The sequence below is a fragment of the Varroa jacobsoni genome, unplaced genomic scaffold (genome assembly GCF_002532875.2).
Source record: "Varroa jacobsoni isolate VJ856 unplaced genomic scaffold, vjacob_1.0 contig00033, whole genome shotgun sequence".
Taxonomy (NCBI): Eukaryota; Metazoa; Arthropoda; class Arachnida; order Mesostigmata; family Varroidae; genus Varroa; species Varroa jacobsoni.
The window spans coordinates 105,733-125,886 of NW_019214398.1; the positions used below are offsets into that span (position 1 = coordinate 105,733).

The following is a 20,154-nucleotide window of genomic DNA, read 5'->3' on the forward strand; positions in this document are numbered from 1 at the left end:
CTTCATGTCAGAGTCGACCATCACGGAGAACGTACGCTATGTTAAGGCTCAGTTCTTACCTGTGTGTCTGTCGTCTTGTTAGCGCGTTAATGCGCTATTTCTTGCTACCAGCAGATGGCCCTTAGGCACACAGAGACGACAGATTTTCCCTATTTTTACCTTTCAGCGCGTATAATATTTCGTTTAAGCGATGCTACCACCTTCGCATCCATCCAGATACACACACAGGACGATGAAAATAGCGCTGACGAGGTCTTCTCATCAGAGCCCCCACCCCCACCCCCCCCCCCCCCAATTACGCCTTGCTCTGGGTGCCACTTCTATCTGTTTCATGTCATCTGACATGGTGTAAATGGGCGAATACATACTTAAGCGGTTCCTCTGTTCGGTTGTTGTGCCTTTTCTTTCAACTAGATTTCATCTTAGCATGCGTCCCTGTGCCAACGTTCCTGTAGCGGCACGAGTGTGCCGCGATGACGCTTGCCGCTTTACGCTCTGCCCGTCGATACGCTGCCACCAAAAGCCATTCGTTCTTTCGCTGACGCCGCTGCCGTTGCTGGTTCCGCTTTCGTTGTCGTAGCAGACAGCAACGGTCGAACTTCACCGATGCAGCCGGCGATAAAAAGACAGTTGAAAGGATGATGCTGAAAAATGAGGATGCGAAAATAACGAGAAGAATAGCTACGATGGCAAAGCTGCTGCCACGGCGCTCATGGAATCTTCCGATGACAGTTGCTAGCGTTGTTATGAAGATTCAAGCTGACGAGTGAAAGAAAAAATGGTAGACAGCGGCAAAGGCCCTCGTGGGCTACGGTGGCCCTCGTGATGACGGGCCACGGCGTGGCCTTTGCTGTCACCACGTTGATGACAACGATTTTAGCGCTGTATCGGCGGGAGAATTTTAGATCAGCTCTAGGCCAATACTACCATGTCCCATATACCCGACTGTCGACTGCTAACACCGAGTAACAGATAGTAACAATCAGGAAATAGACAGACAAACCGATAGTATAAAAGAACCTAAAGCGGTTCTGCATTACCAGAGTGTTCCACGTGATTCCCGCGGCTAGAGTCTGATGAGCTCGGATGTAGCTGTTTGCTGTCTAAAACTTTCACGCTTCTTGTGTTTTCATAGCTGGAGTCCTGCTTCCTGCTACGATTTCGTGTTGTCCTATTAAATGCGAGCATGGCTAATATTGCGTATGCAATTCTCAACAGCGGCAGCAGAAGCGGCTGCCATTCGATTACGTTCGGTCACACACAGTTTATTGAACTGCCGCAAAAAAGTAGCTCCTTCGTCGCTACTCCTATTAAACACACAATGACAATGAATTCGACAACGTGTGTGAGTGCGGAGAGATAGGGGATTGGCTCTTAACAACATCCATGTTCTTGTTGCCGTTGGGCCGACGGCACGAGGAAGCATCAGACCGAACCGGCGAAGCAATACGAGGAAGAATTCCGAATGATGACAAGAGTTAGAGGGCGAGCTTGACGAAGACTCGAGCAGCACTGGAAGCCCAACAACCTTAATAACAACCCCCTCATTGCTGGCGGCTAAACAACCTCGACAATGAGCATATTGCGTAGTATTGCTTTTTCCTGGAAACACCCGCTGCTGCCGCCGCCGCCGCCGCTGTCACAGCGGCATACGAACCCTCGCGTCTCTTACGGCGTCCGCGGTTGGTGACGATTCTGGCTGCAGCCACCGCCAGCATCGCCGCCTCGAGCGGCAGTGCCTTGTTGGTTTTGCTGTCCCCTCTTACGACCAGACGGCCACAGCGGCAGCGGCAACCGGCCTCCTTCGACGAATACCTTTGCTTCCTACCAAGCTCTATTACGTTTGCTATATGGCTCGCACATTACTAATGGCCACTATCTCGCCAGTCTACCTGGTGGGTCTAAGGGATCTATAGAGTGGAGTGACTGTATGAGCGCGCTGGCGAGCTACGTTACATTCACTGTAAGGCCCCCAACGGCAACGTAATTCCGTTGACGGCGGCGGCGGCAGAAGCAGTCGTTGTCCGTGCAGGGGACGGGCCAGAGGGTGGCGGCAGTGATGAGCGAGGAGAATCCGGTAAGGGAACGGCCGACGATTAGTCGACGATCGGATACAAAGAGAACGGATTGCCAGCTCCCGTCACCAGACCTTTACGGCCCGTTATTGAACGACATCGTGTGTCCGACCGCTTTGCTTTTGTCGTAGCCAGCACAACAACGGCAACAACAAGAAACAACCGTCAATATGTCGTGTGAAGCTGTCTGCGCCTTCGAGAAGCTTGCCAAGCTTGGTAAGTAGTCTAGCTAACTGGTTATACCTGTTTAGAGGCGGTTGTGTTGCAACTCGGTACATAAGTAAACTAGAATGGATAATGCTACTAGCTGGACCGGATGAGCAGAAACTTTCCGAAAGCAAATTGCCAAAAGATCTGCTACTACTGAAGCGATGGATAAGTTACCGGCAAAATACCACGCGCCCCAGAAAGTGTTTATCCCTTTGTGCCGTATGTGTGTAGTCCACAACGTGAAACTTCAATACTCGTGAAGTGTGTCACTCCACCCTCGTACTTTTTATCGTCCTCGCCGACGAGTTCACGAACGAACAGATACGAACGTTCGTCCAACAAAAAAGTAACGAGCAGGGTTTTTCTTTTGTTTTAAATCGTTCGATGAAACCGTGTGTCTGTGTGAGTGTGAGTGCAGCCCGTTCATGTCGCACATACAAGCCCTCGTCTGAATGCAGTCAGAGCCCTGAGGACTGAATAATAAGTCGGTTCCATCTTCTTGCAGTTTATCTCATACTTAATGCCCCTGAGTTACTACGCCTCTTGATAGGATTCATTATGCACCTCCCTTAATTCGTCACTGTTGTATCCGTTGTACAAGCAACTCTATCGAGACATTCTACATGTACTCGAGATTGCTATAGCGCGCCACGAGGCGGTCAGAAGCGACCATGCTGGCCGCGGTATGCCAGTGAGCCCCGCACTCCTGCTGTTGATGGGCGTGGATCTGACAGCTTCAACATCACAAATAACGGCCGGCGCCGAATGGCGGCCAGCGATATGCAGTGGCGCTAACGTCAGATGTCGGCACCGATTCTGACTCTGGCGTGGCTGCCACTGTTGTTGATGGCGAACAACGTCAGGGTCTTGCTGGCTGGCTGGCTGGCCGGCCGGCCGGCTGGCTGGCTGCCTCGTGGCGCCACGTGCTATTGGGTGGGGGCGCATTTCCTCATAGCGTTTTCCAAAGTACGCAGGCTATTTCAATGGCGGTTGAGGTAAAAATGGCTGAACAGCTTTAAAAAATTACGCTTGCATCGTATCTTCTTTAAACTGTCCGAAGACCTTAGCCTTAGCTTGTACATTTACGACGATACAGCCTGTTGAGCAGGTTGCGGAAGATCAATTCTATGTTAGATAGCTATATGACTAGATGTTACTATATAGAAATGCATACGTACACGTGTATTGCATTGCATCATGTATGAGCTACGTTTTGAGATGACATCCATGGATCCGAGTTACGAGTTCTTTCTCTAGATAATAGACAATATAATTGGTATAGCTCGAATAAGTTGAGCCTGGATTTCCCATCGCTAAACGTTGCTCGCTGAACCGAACGTATAGCTAATGAGGCTTGCGTAAGCTGCGCACTATACCGTATAAAACTTTTACTAAATAGGTTCAACTCATTGTTTTTTTGCCTTTCCAACAAAATACAGAGATGCAAAATTAGAGCGAATAATTTGCATGAGATTATTACTAATAGTATATTGTAAAATAAGGACAACTAGGTATGAGTTTGGTTGTTTTTTTAATTTTATAAATAATCAGCAGGGCAACGAGCCTCCATTCTGAATTTTAGCTTATTACCATTATTATGACTATGGGTAATAATATTGTCATTACTATCTCTATTTCGAAACGCAAAATATTGCCACGAGACGTACTTGTTTGCCATTGAGCAGTCAATCGCTTGATCTCTATCCCTTTGTTCCTTTGTGCCCCGTTTTCACTCACGTGGTAAACGCCGACCAACTATCATTCGCTCGGGTAGAGGTAATTGCAGTTCCATTTCTTCCATGGGAACATCGTCTATTTGTTGCTTGATCGTTCTACCGATTTCATTGACTTGGAGAGTCATTCTTCGGTCAGTGTTGTCCTACCCAACGACTCCGTCTATAGCATGTCTGATAGTTGGTTTTTTCTTTGTTTTCACTCAGAAACGCGCTCAAACACAGACGAATTTCTGCTTCTCTCGTAGCCAGCAGTCACCCTCGAATTTCTCTAGGCTAACCTCGATATCAGAGTCAACCGCGAATCTACGGCTTTCGAGGGCCGTTGACGCGTTGTTTAGCGATATCCGACGTGTTACGTCGCGAAAGAGATCCTAGATTTGACACTCAAACATACGTAGATACATTGAGGGACAGAACGACGTAGGCTGGTCAGAACGGCATGAGCTGGCCAGAACGGCGTAAGCTGGCCAGAACGGCGTAAGCTGGCCAGAATGAGGGCCGCCGGAGTACTCGAGGAAACACAATATCATCATCGTATGTCTGGCTGTGATCTTTGCAACGCCATATCGTTAGTTATTATTCTGTCCCATATTTTATTCTATGGACAGCGGGTCGTCGGCGTAGCGATAGTTTACAATTGTATTGTTGCTATTATAGGATAAGAGATAATCTAGTGAAGAGTAGCGTATCGGATCGGAAATAAACCGTGTCGCAATCATAACGAGGGGAAGACCACATCCATTTAACGGTATTGTATTAGATTATCACCGCGATTTCTTTATACGGATATAGATAATAATGGCGCCAGCTGATGACGCGGTGCATATGTAGCCTATAGGCTTACTGTGATATTTCCGACCGGCGGAAAATCTCGCTGGTAAGTTCTCATGAATATAAAGCCCCATGATATCTATTATTTCTAATATTGCTTTAATTATTGCTTAGTAGATAGTTGAAGACGTGGCAAATAAAACGAATTTCCAATAGTACTTGAGTAACCCAATCTCATTTCTCCACGGCGTGTGGCGATAATATAATCAGAGGCACACGTTATCTAATTGATTTGTTTCGTTGCGAGGCTATTGAGCTGAATGTGATTACCGTCGCTGTTGATGGCCGTCTTGGACTGGCCTTGGCAAAAGTTTCCTCAACAATGACTCAACTAATTTACTTGTAATTCAAAATTAGACAGAAAAGGTTTGCTTGAAGACATTAAACAGTTCAGCTAACTTCATCACTTGCTCCGTTCAGTTTCTGTTAGCAAGTGTTACCCTCTGCTAATTACTAGACCCATTTTCTCAAATCGCTGCAAACGGCACTCAACTAAACCGAACGACAATAAACGTCTTGCAGAACGCGACAGATAAACGCTATGAAGTCTTGGCAAATAGCTCGCCGAAACTGGGTTCTTGATCGATGCCATAAAGCGACTCGAATCCGTGTCGTGGGCTAGCTGAAAAATGGGAAAACAGTGAGAAAAACACAGCACGAAGCGCAACCTGTCAACTGTAGAAGCTAATGTCCTAAATGGTTCTTACATATATGTATATATAAGCGGATCAAAATTGAGTACCACATCCAAGAAAACCATACCACTGCCCCCACTTAGAACACGCATCAATGGGCCACGCGTCCTATTAACGTATTACCGCTAAACGGACAGCTGCCGTAACCTCTACCCACATATGCGCACCTGCTAGAACTAGACAAGACGGTTTTTTCCCTATGACCAACGAGCGTTTTCACAATAGCCTAAAGCCAACATGAAACTCAACAAATGCCGATGCCGGCAACAGCGCCACACTGGCCGCGCCGCAGACCCAGTGACCGCGCCCATCGCATCTCGTTCGTGAGCCCCGCTAACGCTATCACAACGACAAAGGCGTTACGATAAAGGTAGTCCAAAGTAGGAACGTTTGAAATAGCAATTATGCTTTCTACTCGAGATCAGATGACCTTATCGAATTCGATTCCGCCTCTGCTGTTGCAGCCGTCACTGTATCTGTGCAATTGATTATATGGCTCAACTTGCGCGATTCGTCACTTGACCGCTTGGCGAATTCAAGTTGATGGTGCCACTAGGGGGCAAATCGATTTGCAGTTAATGACTACTGCAGCAGCAGCAGCAGCAGGGCAAAGCCAACAGTTGATATTTTGCCATGCTTATCTATTTCCCGTAAAACCATATATGGTTTACTTACTTGTAAGGCTTTGTGAGCTGGTCTATTATACAAAGTGGGGCAAAGATAATTGTTTGATAGTTCGAAAAGTCACTTGATAGGTCATCATTTTACGAAATAACTGACGAAACTGTAGTGAATCTAAAAACAAAAAAAAAAATGAGCTGTTTTTTCAACTGTGAAGGATTCTCTACACCCTGTATACTACAGATTGTATCTAGTGTTCCGTTTGTTGTAGTGATAGTTATATGCCTCTATATAAAAACTACAATAGTGCCACCACACAAGAGCGACGCAAATGAAACTAACGTGATAATATCGGTAGAGCCGGCGTGGCGCTCTCACGTTTAGTTAGTTAGCCAGCTACCGTCCTTTAGGGGCTAAGCTGACTTCATATAGCGCCAGCAACAGCAGAACTTTGCAGAAATGTAAGTGATTATAATAGTGTTAGTGAAGTTTCCCGTATTCCGCTGTTTACTTATTCATCGTAGTCACTGGCGGCCACGGTCCGGTGGCCTGTTGTGCTGTGGAAGGTCTCCTTGCCATGCTCAGATGATTAGCAAATGCTCGTTGGGACCGGCCACACGGCGGCATCTGAGCTCGATGTAATCCTATCTGGCCTGGACAAACTGATTGCCTAGCATGAGCAAATATAAATAAAGAAACTGGTAACTTACTGCGGTAGGTGGAAAAAAGATGTCCAATTAAACTGTCGTCGTCGTCGTCGGTAGCGAAGGCCAGAAAGATTCCATCTTGCGACGTTGCCTTACCGAAGATGCCCGTATAGAACAAAAGAGCAGCTGGTCAACTATAAAGAACTTATGAGATTGATGAAGCGTTAATATAACTTAAGTGTTAACTTGAGTGACTTAAACAAGGGTTAACTAAATATTCGTAATACTAATATGTGCTTGTTTTTCAAAGGTCTTTCTGTTTAACTTCCCAATACGGTCCGACAGGAATAATAAATTGAAAACGCGGAATAGTCACATTTTCTCTAATTATATATCGACCTGTAAAGCGCTCATGGATGTGATTTAATATAGGTCACTTTCTTTGGATTTTCTTTAGTAGTAACTCGACCCTTTAGTCTTTATAGTTCTACGATTTTAGACCCCCGTTGATTCTTTCACATGACAACAGAAAATCGCGTTGCAATTGTCGGAATACTCGACAGCGCTATCACAAGCCTACCAATCGTGATCTGGCAGGACACCGTCTCCTAAGCAGACAGCCAGTGAAGCAGCAATGGCCAAGCCAATCCACCTCTAGCAAATTCTACTACATGACTTTCTAGCGTGACTTCAGTTTCCGCTACTCCTACACTTCCGAACTTTCTGTCACACCGTTTGTCTGATTACAGAAAAAATGCCTGCATATGATTGCATAATACAGTGGCACAGTGGCCATTTCTCTATCTCTAGATAGAGCTCTCTACCCATTCTCTGTCTGTTCTGGCCGCAATTGGCGAAGAGGCCAACAGCATGACGAGCATCCTTAAACCTTTACTTTCAGCACTCGAGTCGTCCCGCTTCTTATCCTGCCTTCGTCTGTGTTGGGTCCTGTTCTCTAGCAAGAGATGGCTACAATCGAGTGGCAGCAGGATGCAACGCTATGTCTATTGGACATAGCGCTGTCGACGCGTTGTCACCACAGTTACCACCGTCTCCGAAGCGTTCGCGTTGCGAGCGGACACGAACAAGTAAATCGTATCGTGGCGCAGGTTATTCTGCCTCGTAATTGTACGTACGTGCTACACGGTCACGAACTAATAAAGCAATGACATTGGTTTTAGTCACTGGTGCAGGCTGCTTATAGTTTTCCTCCTGTTTGATCGGCGCATGCGGAGAAACTCCCTAACCGAACATCGTTTTGGCGACCCAGTTTCGTCCATAGGCGGAACAGCTGAACTCTAGCGACGTGCTCAGATAGCCGGACAATGCTCGGTGAGCAGCCATCATCAACGCCGTCGTCGGGGCTTCCATCTCGACCTTCACCTCTGCTTCATCTCTACTTAGCGCCGATACAAACCCGCCGCTAAGTAGAGAGAGCTTCTCTTCTCATAGGTTTGAAATATCTACTATAAAATGTATGTGACTACGGTTTATGAATGTATCAACATAACAAATAGATAGTCCCTGAGCGACGATTCTGTTCTGTAATAGAATGGCTGTTGACGATTAGTCTAACTGGGGGCGATCTGGTGTCATGTCTGTGGGCATCCGCGGGTGGCCGACGACAGGTGCTAATAATCATTTGATATGAATGATACCTTTAGTGTAGCCGGAATCGCTTCTGCCTTCGGCGTAAGTGGTGGGGCATAATGATCGTCTGCTGCAACGCGACGCGAAAAATGGGTTACCCAATATTTGTCGATTGTTCGGAGTGGGCCAGTAAAATGATGACGATCTAACAACGCTTATATATAGTGAATATGGAACAAGTGTCTGCATAAAATTAATGTTAACCGCGCGTCACTCCCGATATATATATATATATATGGAGTATCGCAAGGCTAACTACTTTAGTTGGTTGCTAACAGCGTAATTATATTGCTTGGCAAATCAAACTATTGGATTACTACATAAACAAAAGTATTATATATATATATATATATATATAGGGGGCATATCATCATGGATCTTGCGTGGCCTTTAACGCAGATCGATTTCGAACGCCAATTTAGTATTGACAAATAGCATGTGAAGTTTGGCAACGGTCGTTGATTTGGGCGTGGCGTTCCTCTACGTTGGACAAGTGTTACTTGCCGTATCTAACGGTTATTCTCGCAAGGCTCTAATCAGTTGGCCGACCAAAGCTGTTGGGACAGCAGGCCCAATGTTTATGAATCATTCACAGCATCCGGGTTGCTGAAATGGTGGGCCAACAGTGTAGGAATGAATCAAATGCAACAATTGCAAGGCATTTGCCGTTGCTGCTACTCTGCGCTAGCTGTATAAAGAACGTCCGCTAATAAAGTTCTTCTTTCTCAAAGCGGTCTGCTAAATAAGGCGACTGACCCAGCGGACAAGTCGCCGTTGATGACTGAGCTGTCTATGCAGAAGTTTAGTGCGTTGGCGGCTTTGTCCCAATATCAATTGTGGTACCCAGGAGGACTATTAAGGTGGTATATAATCAGATATAAACACACAGGGTCAATCAAAGGCTGGATGAGTCATCCAAAAAGGAGGGCCATTTAATAACACTGCTAGTAATTGAAATAGTTAAAGTCATAGCTTACTTTGTGCGCTACGACCGTAGCACATGGCTAAACGGTCCCATAGTCTAACGGTGTCGAGTGACTAAATATGCCTACATCTTCGATAAATTTAATTCTTCATTGAATGAGAACAGAGATTTGCGCAAAGCCTATCTGGTACCAGCGAACGAAGACAGATTGAAGATCCACGCGTACTTCAATCTACAGACCACAAACAAGAGCGGTGGCGACTCCTTATAGCATTCGCGCTGCCTCTGTCACGAGCCCTATCCTTTCGGCCACTTCTTGCTTCTACCTTTTGCCATTTTTCTCTGCCATTTGCTTGAACGCAGTAGCGGCAACCAGCCTCCTGACAGCGCTGGTCAGTCAGAATTGAACTTTGCTAATTCTGAATTTGGCAATTTCGTCGCTCAGCCACGTCGGTGCTACAGGGACTTGAACTCATTCGGAACATGACGAGTGAGGATATAAGAAAATTTCTGATGAAATGCTGATGGCTTTCCAGCCATTCGCTTATAGCTGAAGAATAACAAAGATACGATAGCGCTGTTGGTTGGCAATATGGCGACCTGCTATGACTGGTCGCCCAGTGGGGTCGTGACTCGGTCAATGCCCAGATTCACACATTTATACACTATCTGTCTGCTGTCCGGCCTGGCTTTCTCCACTTTTTTTTCCTGGTTGTTATTGTCTCTGCAACTAAAACTTCACAATGTTAAAGCATAAAATGAAGCAAGAACTTCTGTCAACCAGCGAATGTAGATTGAAGACTGTGCGACCGTGTTCCAACGAAGTTCATCCGCATTTCTCGCCTTCTTTGTCTCTTTTACCTCGATTTAACTATTTGTTTGGCTGTGGTTCGATCAATCTGGTTGAGAATCTTTCTGCATTATTCGTTGCCAAAAGGTTTCGTACTGCGCGGCGCATTGTGCGGTACCGACAAAAGTTGAGCTACAATATATTCCAGGTTCGTGATGGGCGGGCGTTGACATCGCCGTTGCTAAACGAAGTAACTGTAAAGGCGAACAAGTCTAAGCGAGATTCAGAATTTCGAAGGTGAACTTCTCGAAAGTTCACTTCACTTTCGGCCCTCTGCCTTCACTGCAAAGTGTTCGAGTTGTATGGAACAAGTAAGCTCAACTTACCGTCATTACCCCCGTCACTAGCCAACATTTACTTCCTTTAGCTTAGATGCGGTATTTACGGCGCGCCACTGTCAAGACTCGGTTGATTGTCATCGTAGCCTGTAACCGTAATGGTTCGTGAGGTCACGCGCGTTCACTGACCATGCCTTCGACACAAATTTCTAATTATTACCCAAACAATAAGGAGAACTCAGAAGCCGGTGGTCCTCTGCAGTCGTTTTCCGATCTGAAACTGCAATGATTTTCAATGTGTGCTACCTTCCGTTGTTTACCTACCTAGAGCTAGTATGTGTCGTCTGAGCCCGTTGGGTTTCATAGATGCCATGTTCTCATAGAGACCGGCAACGGACCCGGATAGCCGACACTGACTCGAACGGACCAGCGGTAATTTTGCTTCGCTGAAGATTTCCCAATTTAATCGAGCCATGCTTGTTGATTTCTAGCTGCAAAAACGCATCGAATACACACGGCACTAACCGTGTAATGAAAAAGACCTCGTGGGTGTAATCTCATGCGAGGTTATACGACAAAAGTTCAGGGCAGTGGTAGCTAGCCCAACAATGTTCCCGATGAAAGAAACTAGCATTAGAAAAAGAAATCGCCAAAAGACCGACCCTGTTCTCGGCCAAGTGAAGACCCTCGATCGCATAAAAATAACGACACTTTACGAAGTAAAGTGAAGTGAGGAGGAGGAGAACTCTGGCGGTCGGTCGAACACGCCGTCATTGAAATCGCACAATTCCCATGGTATATAGCAGCGGCAAGTAGAGATACAGTGGCGTTTTATACTGCTGCTCGCGATGGCGTTCGTAGTGCTGACAATATGATGCGCTCCTTACTATCGTATTATACAACGAAGGATGGAACAAGGGGCCATCGCGGACTGCAGCCAAAGGAACAAACGTGCGATGGCCAAGCAGCCAGTTGCTTCACTCTTTTGACTTGCGCTGGCATCGTGAGATCAGACTGCCTCCGGTAGGAAGGAGCGCAGTACCTTTGCTATCACCGCAACGACTACTGCGAGAGCGGAAATTTTCCATGGACAAATGGCGCCCGCATCGGTACCAGCAGCGGCTGCAGGAGCATTACAGCCTCCGGAGAGACAAGGGCAAAGCGAACGAGCCACGTTGCACTATTCAGCTTCCGCATGACTCAACCATGGCTTGGACGTTTTCAGTTTCCACCCGAAAGCCGATGTGTCTATATGGGAATCCACATCTACATGTGTGTCTGTCTGCGAGGGCGTGTTGCTTTTTGTGTAGGGCACGAAAATATGGACGCTCCAAGGGGAACTGCTGACAGGACCTCGCTGCCGCGCAAAGCGGATATAAAAGACGATCTATGGAAAACAGAAGCGGGTTGTACAAAGTTACATAGACGTAGATCCATATATAAAAATAGATATGTGAGAGAGGGGTCTGGGACATAACAAAGCGCAATAGCCGCGTCTGTACCAGAAGTCTGTGGCCTTCGTAGCACGCGGTTGTTGTGCAAGTCGTGCTGACTGAGATCGAAGGCAGGCGTTGGCTGCCGCTTCGACGGAGAAGGCTACATAGAGAAAGGAATGAGTCTTAGGTCTGCCTTTTTGGTTACAGCGAAAGATTCAGCAGGTATGCGCACGGCGTGCACCGAAATGCAAACATTGCCGTTTATATGCATGTATCATATAATAGATACATTATCTATTGTGTAGCACAATGGGTATAGTTCTGTAGTACATGCATATGTACCCATATAAACAACAATGATCGCGTTTATACAAATCTATACTTTTTATACCGTCTGCTGACCTTATGTAAAAGGCAGTATCTGGGAAACATTGGCATATGAAAATGCGTCTAGTAAAGGGCGGGCCGTTATAGCCACTGCTGTCTGCTTATAACAACTGTAGATTCTTCTACTTAAAACAAAAGTATCCGAACCGTTCCTATTTGCATGTTGGGCTATTCCGCCCAAAACGCCCGTGAGCGGTTACGGCAGCGAAGCATGGATGCCCATATCTGTACACGGATATTCACAGTTCCCTTGGTAATCCATATCTTCATCCATAGCTGTCCATCTCTTTTTCGTAACGATGTCATATTATGCCGCACATTCGCCATTTCATCGTTAACTCTATATAAGCGATTTTTTTTTTTCTATAGAAGTGATTGCCGCCAACTTGCAATTGTCTCCTTTGGCAACCTAGGCGATAACAAAGCTAGCAGTACTTTGGAAAAAGTGTTATCCCTACGAGTAATAGTGACGCGAATAGACGAGGCCACAGCTGTGAACATGTTCGTGCTCCCCCGCCTAGCCTAGGTTGTTGAGTATAAAAACAGCCATCACGCATACGTAAATTGGACGTTGTACCTGTATCTAACTATAATCAGGCAAACAGGCAGGCCACACCATGAAATCCTCTTAGTTCAGCTAAAAGAAATGAGTACATTTCTATACAATAACTTTACAATAACTGCTGAAAAGGAGATCATATTCTATCGGGTGTGACGGGTATAAACTGAAGCGTTTCTCTGCGAGGCAGGGGGCATCGTCTCATTATCAGCTAACGGATTGATTACCCCTGTGGCACTTTTTGCGCAAAGCGACACAACGAATAATCTCGTACTCTAGCAAAGCATGAAAAGTCGACGACGTCGAAGCCTACACCTTCGGCCCCCTGAATTAATCGTCTTGGAAAGTGATGACCTAACTTATTTTCCCAACGTCTAAACTCGATATACGTGCGCTAAAAACTAGAAACCAGTACGCGTACTGAAATGACACTGACTGCTTATCAAACAAGCACTTGGTGAAGTGTAGAACTTAAAGTGTAAATTGTTGCCAAGAAAAGGAAGCCACGTGTTTGACCTTTGCGGATCGCATTCAAGTTATCAGTTGGTCAAAACGCTATAAATAGACTCCCCCAAGGAGGTATGAGCCCTCGACGTTTGTGTGCTGACACTTACAAATCACGTCGCTCTCAACTATAACAGTTTCATATGGTTGTTTTTACAATTAGTAATTCGTAATAGATTACCCATGATATGATAACGTTCTCCTACGCAATGATCTATGAAGTTTTTCATTACACTCTTCGCCGGCACTGCTGTGCCACGTTCAGCACGTCTTTTGGGTGATCGCTCTGTTAGGAAGAAATATTGTACCGATCTTCCGTATAACATTTGCAGCCTCCTTTGCCTCGTCTTCCTCTACTTCGGAAGAGCGCTAGAGAGGTTACGTGCATACAACCAACATCCATTTGCTACAATTTTATGTAGAGCAGCAGTTTCTAACTAGCATCAAGTTAATGTGCGATTATCTTACCACGTAGACCATTATCTAACTTGCAACAAAGTCTCCATTACTTGCTCCATAATGTCGCTCGGTTTGTGCCAGCGCATAGCGATGCATCGCGCCGTACCGTGCGCGAGCCATTTTAATCGTTTCACCCTCGGTGCCACATGATTCTGCCGTTAACGGCAACGCCACTAGCGGCCACGCACACTCATTCCCGTTAAACTTTTGTGAATAATGTCGCGTATCACCCAGTATTCGAGTACGATGATGGACGCACGAATGAAGCTAGAAAGAAACCTATTTAAACGGTCCAAAAGACAACTAAAAGAAAAAGACTGAGCATAACGTTAACAATACGTTGGTCATACAGCCTCTATACATTTTATGTCATAACTTTCATCCAAGCCATCTTCCGGTAAGTTTGTTTTTTTATCCTTGAACGACAAAGATTGGCGCTATTGAACAGAATCAAACCATCGATCAGGTCCCAGCGAATCCTATATACTTTGGATGGTTTAACATCGATACCGGTTTACTACTAGCTTCTGACTTTTCTCTCGTCGTTCTAACGCTAAACGTGCGTCAGGAACGGCAATAATGGTAATAGCGGCGAGACCCGAAACGACCACAACAAAAGATGACTGTAGCATCTCACTTCGCAGTATCTTAAAGCACGCCTAGCACATTCAGTGTTCAGGCGTAGATCTACTGGGGCAAAAAACATACGGACAGAGGTGAGACGTTGAAGCGAGAACAGATCGTATCTGATCGCGTGCTAGATCGCGCGAGAAAAGCGCATAGTAAAGGACGCGCTTTTTCTCTCACTCTGTGTGAGTGGGTGACCCACCCCGTGGCGATGGCGGCAGCAGAATATGCTATACTATGTATCACCTGTTTATCTGAACTCGTAGGCTTGTCTCTTTGACCTTACGTGCTCAGCGAAAGTAATGTACTTAAGCAACGTGCGATAGGCAGGATAGTGAGCTTCATCCTGAATCCATCACGAATGGTGCGGGCAGACACAGCGGGGGCAGATCTACTAAAAATAATGCCTTAAGTGCGTTACTTGCTGCTTGATACGTGTTCGTTGGGATTCTACGTATATATACGTACGTTGCTATGTGGTAGTTAGCGTCATGCGCAGTCATTTGTATTTTATTTTATTGAGAATGTGGTTAAGTTGTGAAGAATAAGAGGCTAAAAAGGCGCTTGTGTCCAGGTGCATATATAAACAGCTAAGAGGCGGGGCATAAGACGGTCTGGATAGATTTTGTGTGCTAGGTTTGTTAGGTGTTGGGTGTCGGCTGATGTTATATTTTTTAATGACGCTACACAGACCTTATTTCCATTCATTTCATGTGATCTAATCATAGGCGCGGTCATTAGCTAGTTGTTTCTCCTAGCTGCGGAAATTTCTCTAGATTTTAATTTTATCAAGGCTGTTGCACAATGGCTTCCAAGAGTGGCATAGGAATGAGTAACAAAAACGAATACGTTACATGCAACGATGAACGACCCTGTAAGTATTCTCTAGGTCAGACAAAGGAAAGCCTCTAACCCCCTGTCAGCTAGACATTGTAACGATAAGCTAATGACAAAGCCCTTGTTATTTTGTTTAAACAACAACGTCAATAGGGCTCCGCTGGCCCCTAAGCACATCAGCCGACGCCGTTCATCAGTCCATGATTAGCTACATTGCAATTTGTGCTTCCGATTACTCAGTCTGCTTAGATGCTGCTGTGCATTTTCTACTTGCATGCGATTTCGATTTTTACGGAGCTTTCTCATTGTCTACTATCGTTTGACTCTATATAATGGCTGCTTTTACAGTAAAATGTAAAGTAATTACAGTTATCCTTATTAGCATTGAGGTTTATATCAAACTATACTTCAAACATCTATCGCGGGTTATAATAAGCCTGTCTCAATAACATTTTTACACGTTGCACACAATTGATACTGTATCATAGACGAAACTATTTGAAGCGGTGAAGAAATCCACGTTATAGCGATTCTGAATGCTTCTATCTCTCGCTTTATAGCCTTTTTATCTGTTTCTCATCTTGGCTTAGTTACCTAGTGCGCAATCTTTGATGGTCGCATGTAGACAATGTGTAACAGTGTTTCGCGGAGTATGCCGCGATGCCTAACTTCAAACCGTTTTCTGTTCAAGCGCACACAAACGTTTCAAGACAGCGTCCCCACCCTCTTTTTTCATCAGATAGAAAGAGGTTTAGTTCTATCTATATCTATGTGCCGAAAGCTGTAATACGAGCAGAAAATGCTCGAGAATAGGAATTAGTTCGTTTAGAGAAACGTAGATCGTTATTATCCTTGTCGGCTGCTCGGGCAAAATGTTTTTTTAATTTTCGCTTACTCTTCGTTTTATTATTATTATTAGGAACTGAGATCATGAAGGAAACCGCGAAGGAGCTTGGTCTGAGCGAGGCTTCCACCGAGAAGATCGCCGAGTACTACAAGAAAATCTATGAGGCGATGAAAGAAAAGGGTGAATATACCACGGACAAGACCGAAGAGGAAAAGAAGAAGTTTATAGAGGAGTCGACTGCGGCCATCCAGGCTGAGGTCGATGAGGCCGATAAGGAGCTCGTCGCCAAGGTCATCGCCGCGTCCTATGTAAGCTCTCCCCACAGGGTTTTATAGGAAGATATGGTTCCTGCCGATATGGAACATGCTCACAGAAAGCACTCCAGCCGTAGAAAAGATGATGGCCGCGGAATTTAACCCTTTGTATGGTTGATAATATAATTATAGGGTAGATAGCGTTTGATGAGGCGGAGTCTTAAAAGAAAACACACTCTTGTAGAATAAAAAGAACAGTTTTATGAACCTGTGTGCCTGTATCAAGCTCGAAATCAATGAGTTTGATATTAACAAAGATAAAGCGCGTCGAATATGTCGTTACTTTTCACATGGGCCGCCAATTCCCCAACACGAAGATATGTCCATATAACGTAATACCTATATATTCTTCGCGTTTTCGTACTGTCGAAGATTTAACACTGTATCCATTCAAGCAAAGGTCTGCGTACTCGAATCGGCCATGTTCTGATCCGTATGTATTTTTGATTCTTTTTTCAGGAGAAGATCCAAAAGAAGAAGGCCGAGTTGGCTGCCGCTGACGAATAAAATTAGTCTTTTTCGATAGCTAAAACATAAGTAATTATAGATTAAGAACGATATAAACATAAAAAAAAAAAAAAAAAAAAAACGATGATAGAAAGCAATACCAAACCAACAAGTTAAGTAAGTTAATAAAAATATATGTATCAGCTTTAAAAACCCGGTACAACTAAATGTTAGCAGTGTCTTCATTCGCTGCACACTAGTGCCTATGTGCACAGATGGCGAGCGAATACGTCATCGGCTATTATATTCGATGGGTTATTCGATGTATTGGGTAGCGATTGGCTCTTGTGTTTTTCTCATTGATACGGGTCGTTTGCGTCGGTTTTCTTTTTGTTCGTTTACTTTTCTTGCAGTTTAGTATCGTCATAAATAAAAAAAATTAGTAAATGTCATAGGATGCATTTGTTTATTTAACTTCCAACACACAAACCCTAGCTTTTCAAGTAACGTAAAACGACGAAACTCATGGAAGCTACCCAGAGGTCAGAGTGAGAAAAGTATAAATCTAGAAAAAGCTTGGGGACCTCTGTAAGTATCTGTGATTGCTACATAGGACGGGAGAGCAAAAGAACTGACGTCCTTAGTTTTTTCCTTGCCTACGCTTAGTTTAAAGTGCGTGGCGTCCGTGAGAGCTACCCGATCAAAACTGGTTTAGGTGCCACACTGTAGTATAATCCATAGAATAGCATGTAAATGAGTCAACCCTGATAAATATTTATCAGACCTATACACCTATCCAAACGCTGAGCTTGACCCATACTAACTTTGCAACTATACAGAAGGGCTAGGTGAATGGCAATAGCACGTACTTTTCCATAGTCAACACAACTATCGTCCCATTGAGCAAAAATCAATAGTACACACAAGAACTGTTAATTGCTAACCATTTGACCGAACGCGGTATAGTTTCCTTACGACAGGATATACGACAGCGGCATCACTGATCCCTGACAGTTAACATTGACAGAGCTATCGGTATAAATACAGACGTATGATTCAATATACTGGGAAATATAAGTACATACCATATGCAGACGATCTGTAAATGCATCCTAAGGCAAGCTGTTCGCATGGAACAACACATGTTCTTAAATGGCATCTCGAAAATTGCACTTACTTCTAGATGTGTTGAGTTATAATTACTTTAAGAAATATATAATCGAACTTGTAAGTTCTTCGATATAGAAACGGTCGTTCAAGAAATGGATGTATAGTCACACGGTTCGAAAGGTGGACGAGCTGGCATCATATCATGGCCGCGTGCAGGAAGGCCAGGCCGCTGAGCAGATAAAGCATTGACCCTCCATTTCGTTGAATACTATCGACGTATTTCAGTATTGCGATAAATAGATAACTCTCTACGCTAAGTAACTAGTAGCGGATGTATTTTAAGCAGAGCTACGATCTTTATTGTACGTATACGATATCTGTCGCGGAAAAAAATCCATGACTGCCTTCGTACAAGTCGTGCCGACGATACATAATCTGTATAAATATAGAAGATTATTTAGTTAATTATATTGGTACAATTATTAATATTGACAAACTAAAATAATGTTGAAAACGTGCGCAGCAAGGTTAGCGATACATAATCATTATATGAGATGCTCAAGCCAATGAACATAGAAGTGTCTTAACGTATAGTTACTACGGATAGGTGAGTACAACTTAAAGAAGTAATCCTAAGTATCCCCGTAGTTTAAATTTCCAGTCGAGTGTACTAAGATAATTTTTTGCTTAATAAAACGATTATACTAGGCAGTCGATTAATTTACGTAAGACACGCATACAATAGATCTTTTTAGATCGGCATTTTAGCACAGTATCCCTCTAGGCACATTACGCTAATAACCGATTATAACTAGCTCAGGCATAACAAACGTTTAAGGACAACAGGTAACTTTAGACAAAATGTTCTTTGAAAAGAGCTTTGTCCCTACAGAAACGTGCATACGCCATTTGCCTGTTGTAATGGTGTTTCCACTGCTGTGCCAAATATCCAATACCTATAACGACGAATTGATTCCGTACTTTCTCCGCTTCCTCGAATCGCAAACATCAATTCTGATCACCTAACGTGCTCCGAAGTCCGCAGACAAATATTCGTCTGAAAAAACTGATCGGAAGTAATGAAATCAATCTGATCTTCTATTCGTCATTGTTTGCTGGAGCACGACTTCAGTGGCTTTCATTGCAGGCAAAGATATTGAAAGGATTGTCCGGCGTACAGGGCGCGGGCATCAGACGAAATCTAATAAATTACAATGACACAAGGTATTTCTCTACGAGAAGCAAAAGTGAGACGTTCCGTGCAATCGGAGTATTCTGCGTCATTATGTTTATAATCTGTATGCTCTGATAAGTCGTTCTCCTGATCGTTACAATCGAAACGAAGCAGTAATGGCGTCCACTCGTATCGAAACCGTGGCTTTCTTCAGTATCGCCATACTCATGTGTAGCAAAGAGTAGATGAATCGAGACAGACTAGGAAATCAGACTGGACAGCTGGTCCCCTGAAGAGATCGGATCTTCCTCAGTCAGGTATTCTATGTCTAATAGGTCACGAATAACTGGTACGGGTGGGGGGACCGAAATGTCAAGATGGCTGAGTCAAGCAAAATTCGAGGGATCACAGATCTGGTATTAGCAGACTTTAGTTCGGGATAGTTGTTAGAATGCTTCAAACTAAGAGAAATAATCGAATCGTTCAGATTAATTCGTTATTAGAGATGCTGAAATTTCCATAAATAGAGAATTTCTATCGTTATAGCTATACTGTAGAAACTATGTGAAGAAACCACGTTTTTTTGGAACGGTCTGTGGATCAAGCGTATTGTTATAGAGATCGATGATTCCGCACGATGGAATCAGGATTTTAAGTAGATAACTAAGGCTCGAGTACTTAGTATTGATAAAAATATATACATTAAAATAACTTCACCCAAAAAGCTGTAAAGAATACACCGTGAAATGTGTTGGCTTCTCTTTTTTCCCCGTAATCCTTGGCTTCATTTGGCCTTCAAGTTTTTCAAGGCTTTAGATATTTGCTTAGATGTTCAGGGTATTACTAACGCATACATTACGCACTTTTGTTCAAACACAGACATGTTCCCTAGCGTAAAAAAATAGCACTATTTTCTCATGGAACTAAACAAGATA

General features: G+C 44.3%; 1 protein-coding gene across 1 annotated transcript; it reads left to right on the forward strand.

The window, feature by feature from the left end:
* The first annotated feature begins 2,105 nt into the window (after positions 1-2,105).
* Positions 2,106-17,163, forward strand: LOC111270629 (uncharacterized). The gene is made up of 3 exons (XM_022850957.2): positions 2,106-2,291; positions 16,247-16,482; positions 16,948-17,163. Exons 1-3 carry the CDS (start codon positions 2,246-2,248, stop codon positions 16,993-16,995), a joined length of 330 nt encoding a protein of 109 aa, XP_022706692.1. The 5' UTR covers positions 2,106-2,245; the 3' UTR covers positions 16,996-17,163.
* The last annotated feature ends 2,991 nt before the right edge of the window (positions 17,164-20,154 follow it).

What these genes read in the sequence shown, in the direction of transcription:
- LOC111270629 (XM_022850957.2), top strand. Translation starts at nt 2,246, where the DNA reads ATGTCGTGTGAAGCTGTCTGCGCCTTCGAGAAGCTTGCCAAGCTTG. An exon ending in CGAGAAGCTTGCCAAGCTTG is followed by an intron (nt 2,292 to 16,246) that starts GTAAGTAGTCTA and finishes TATTATTATTAG; the next exon opens with GAACTGAGATCATGAAGGAA. An exon ending in AGGTCATCGCCGCGTCCTAT is followed by an intron (nt 16,483 to 16,947) that starts GTAAGCTCTCCC and finishes TTCTTTTTTCAG; the next exon opens with GAGAAGATCCAAAAGAAGAA.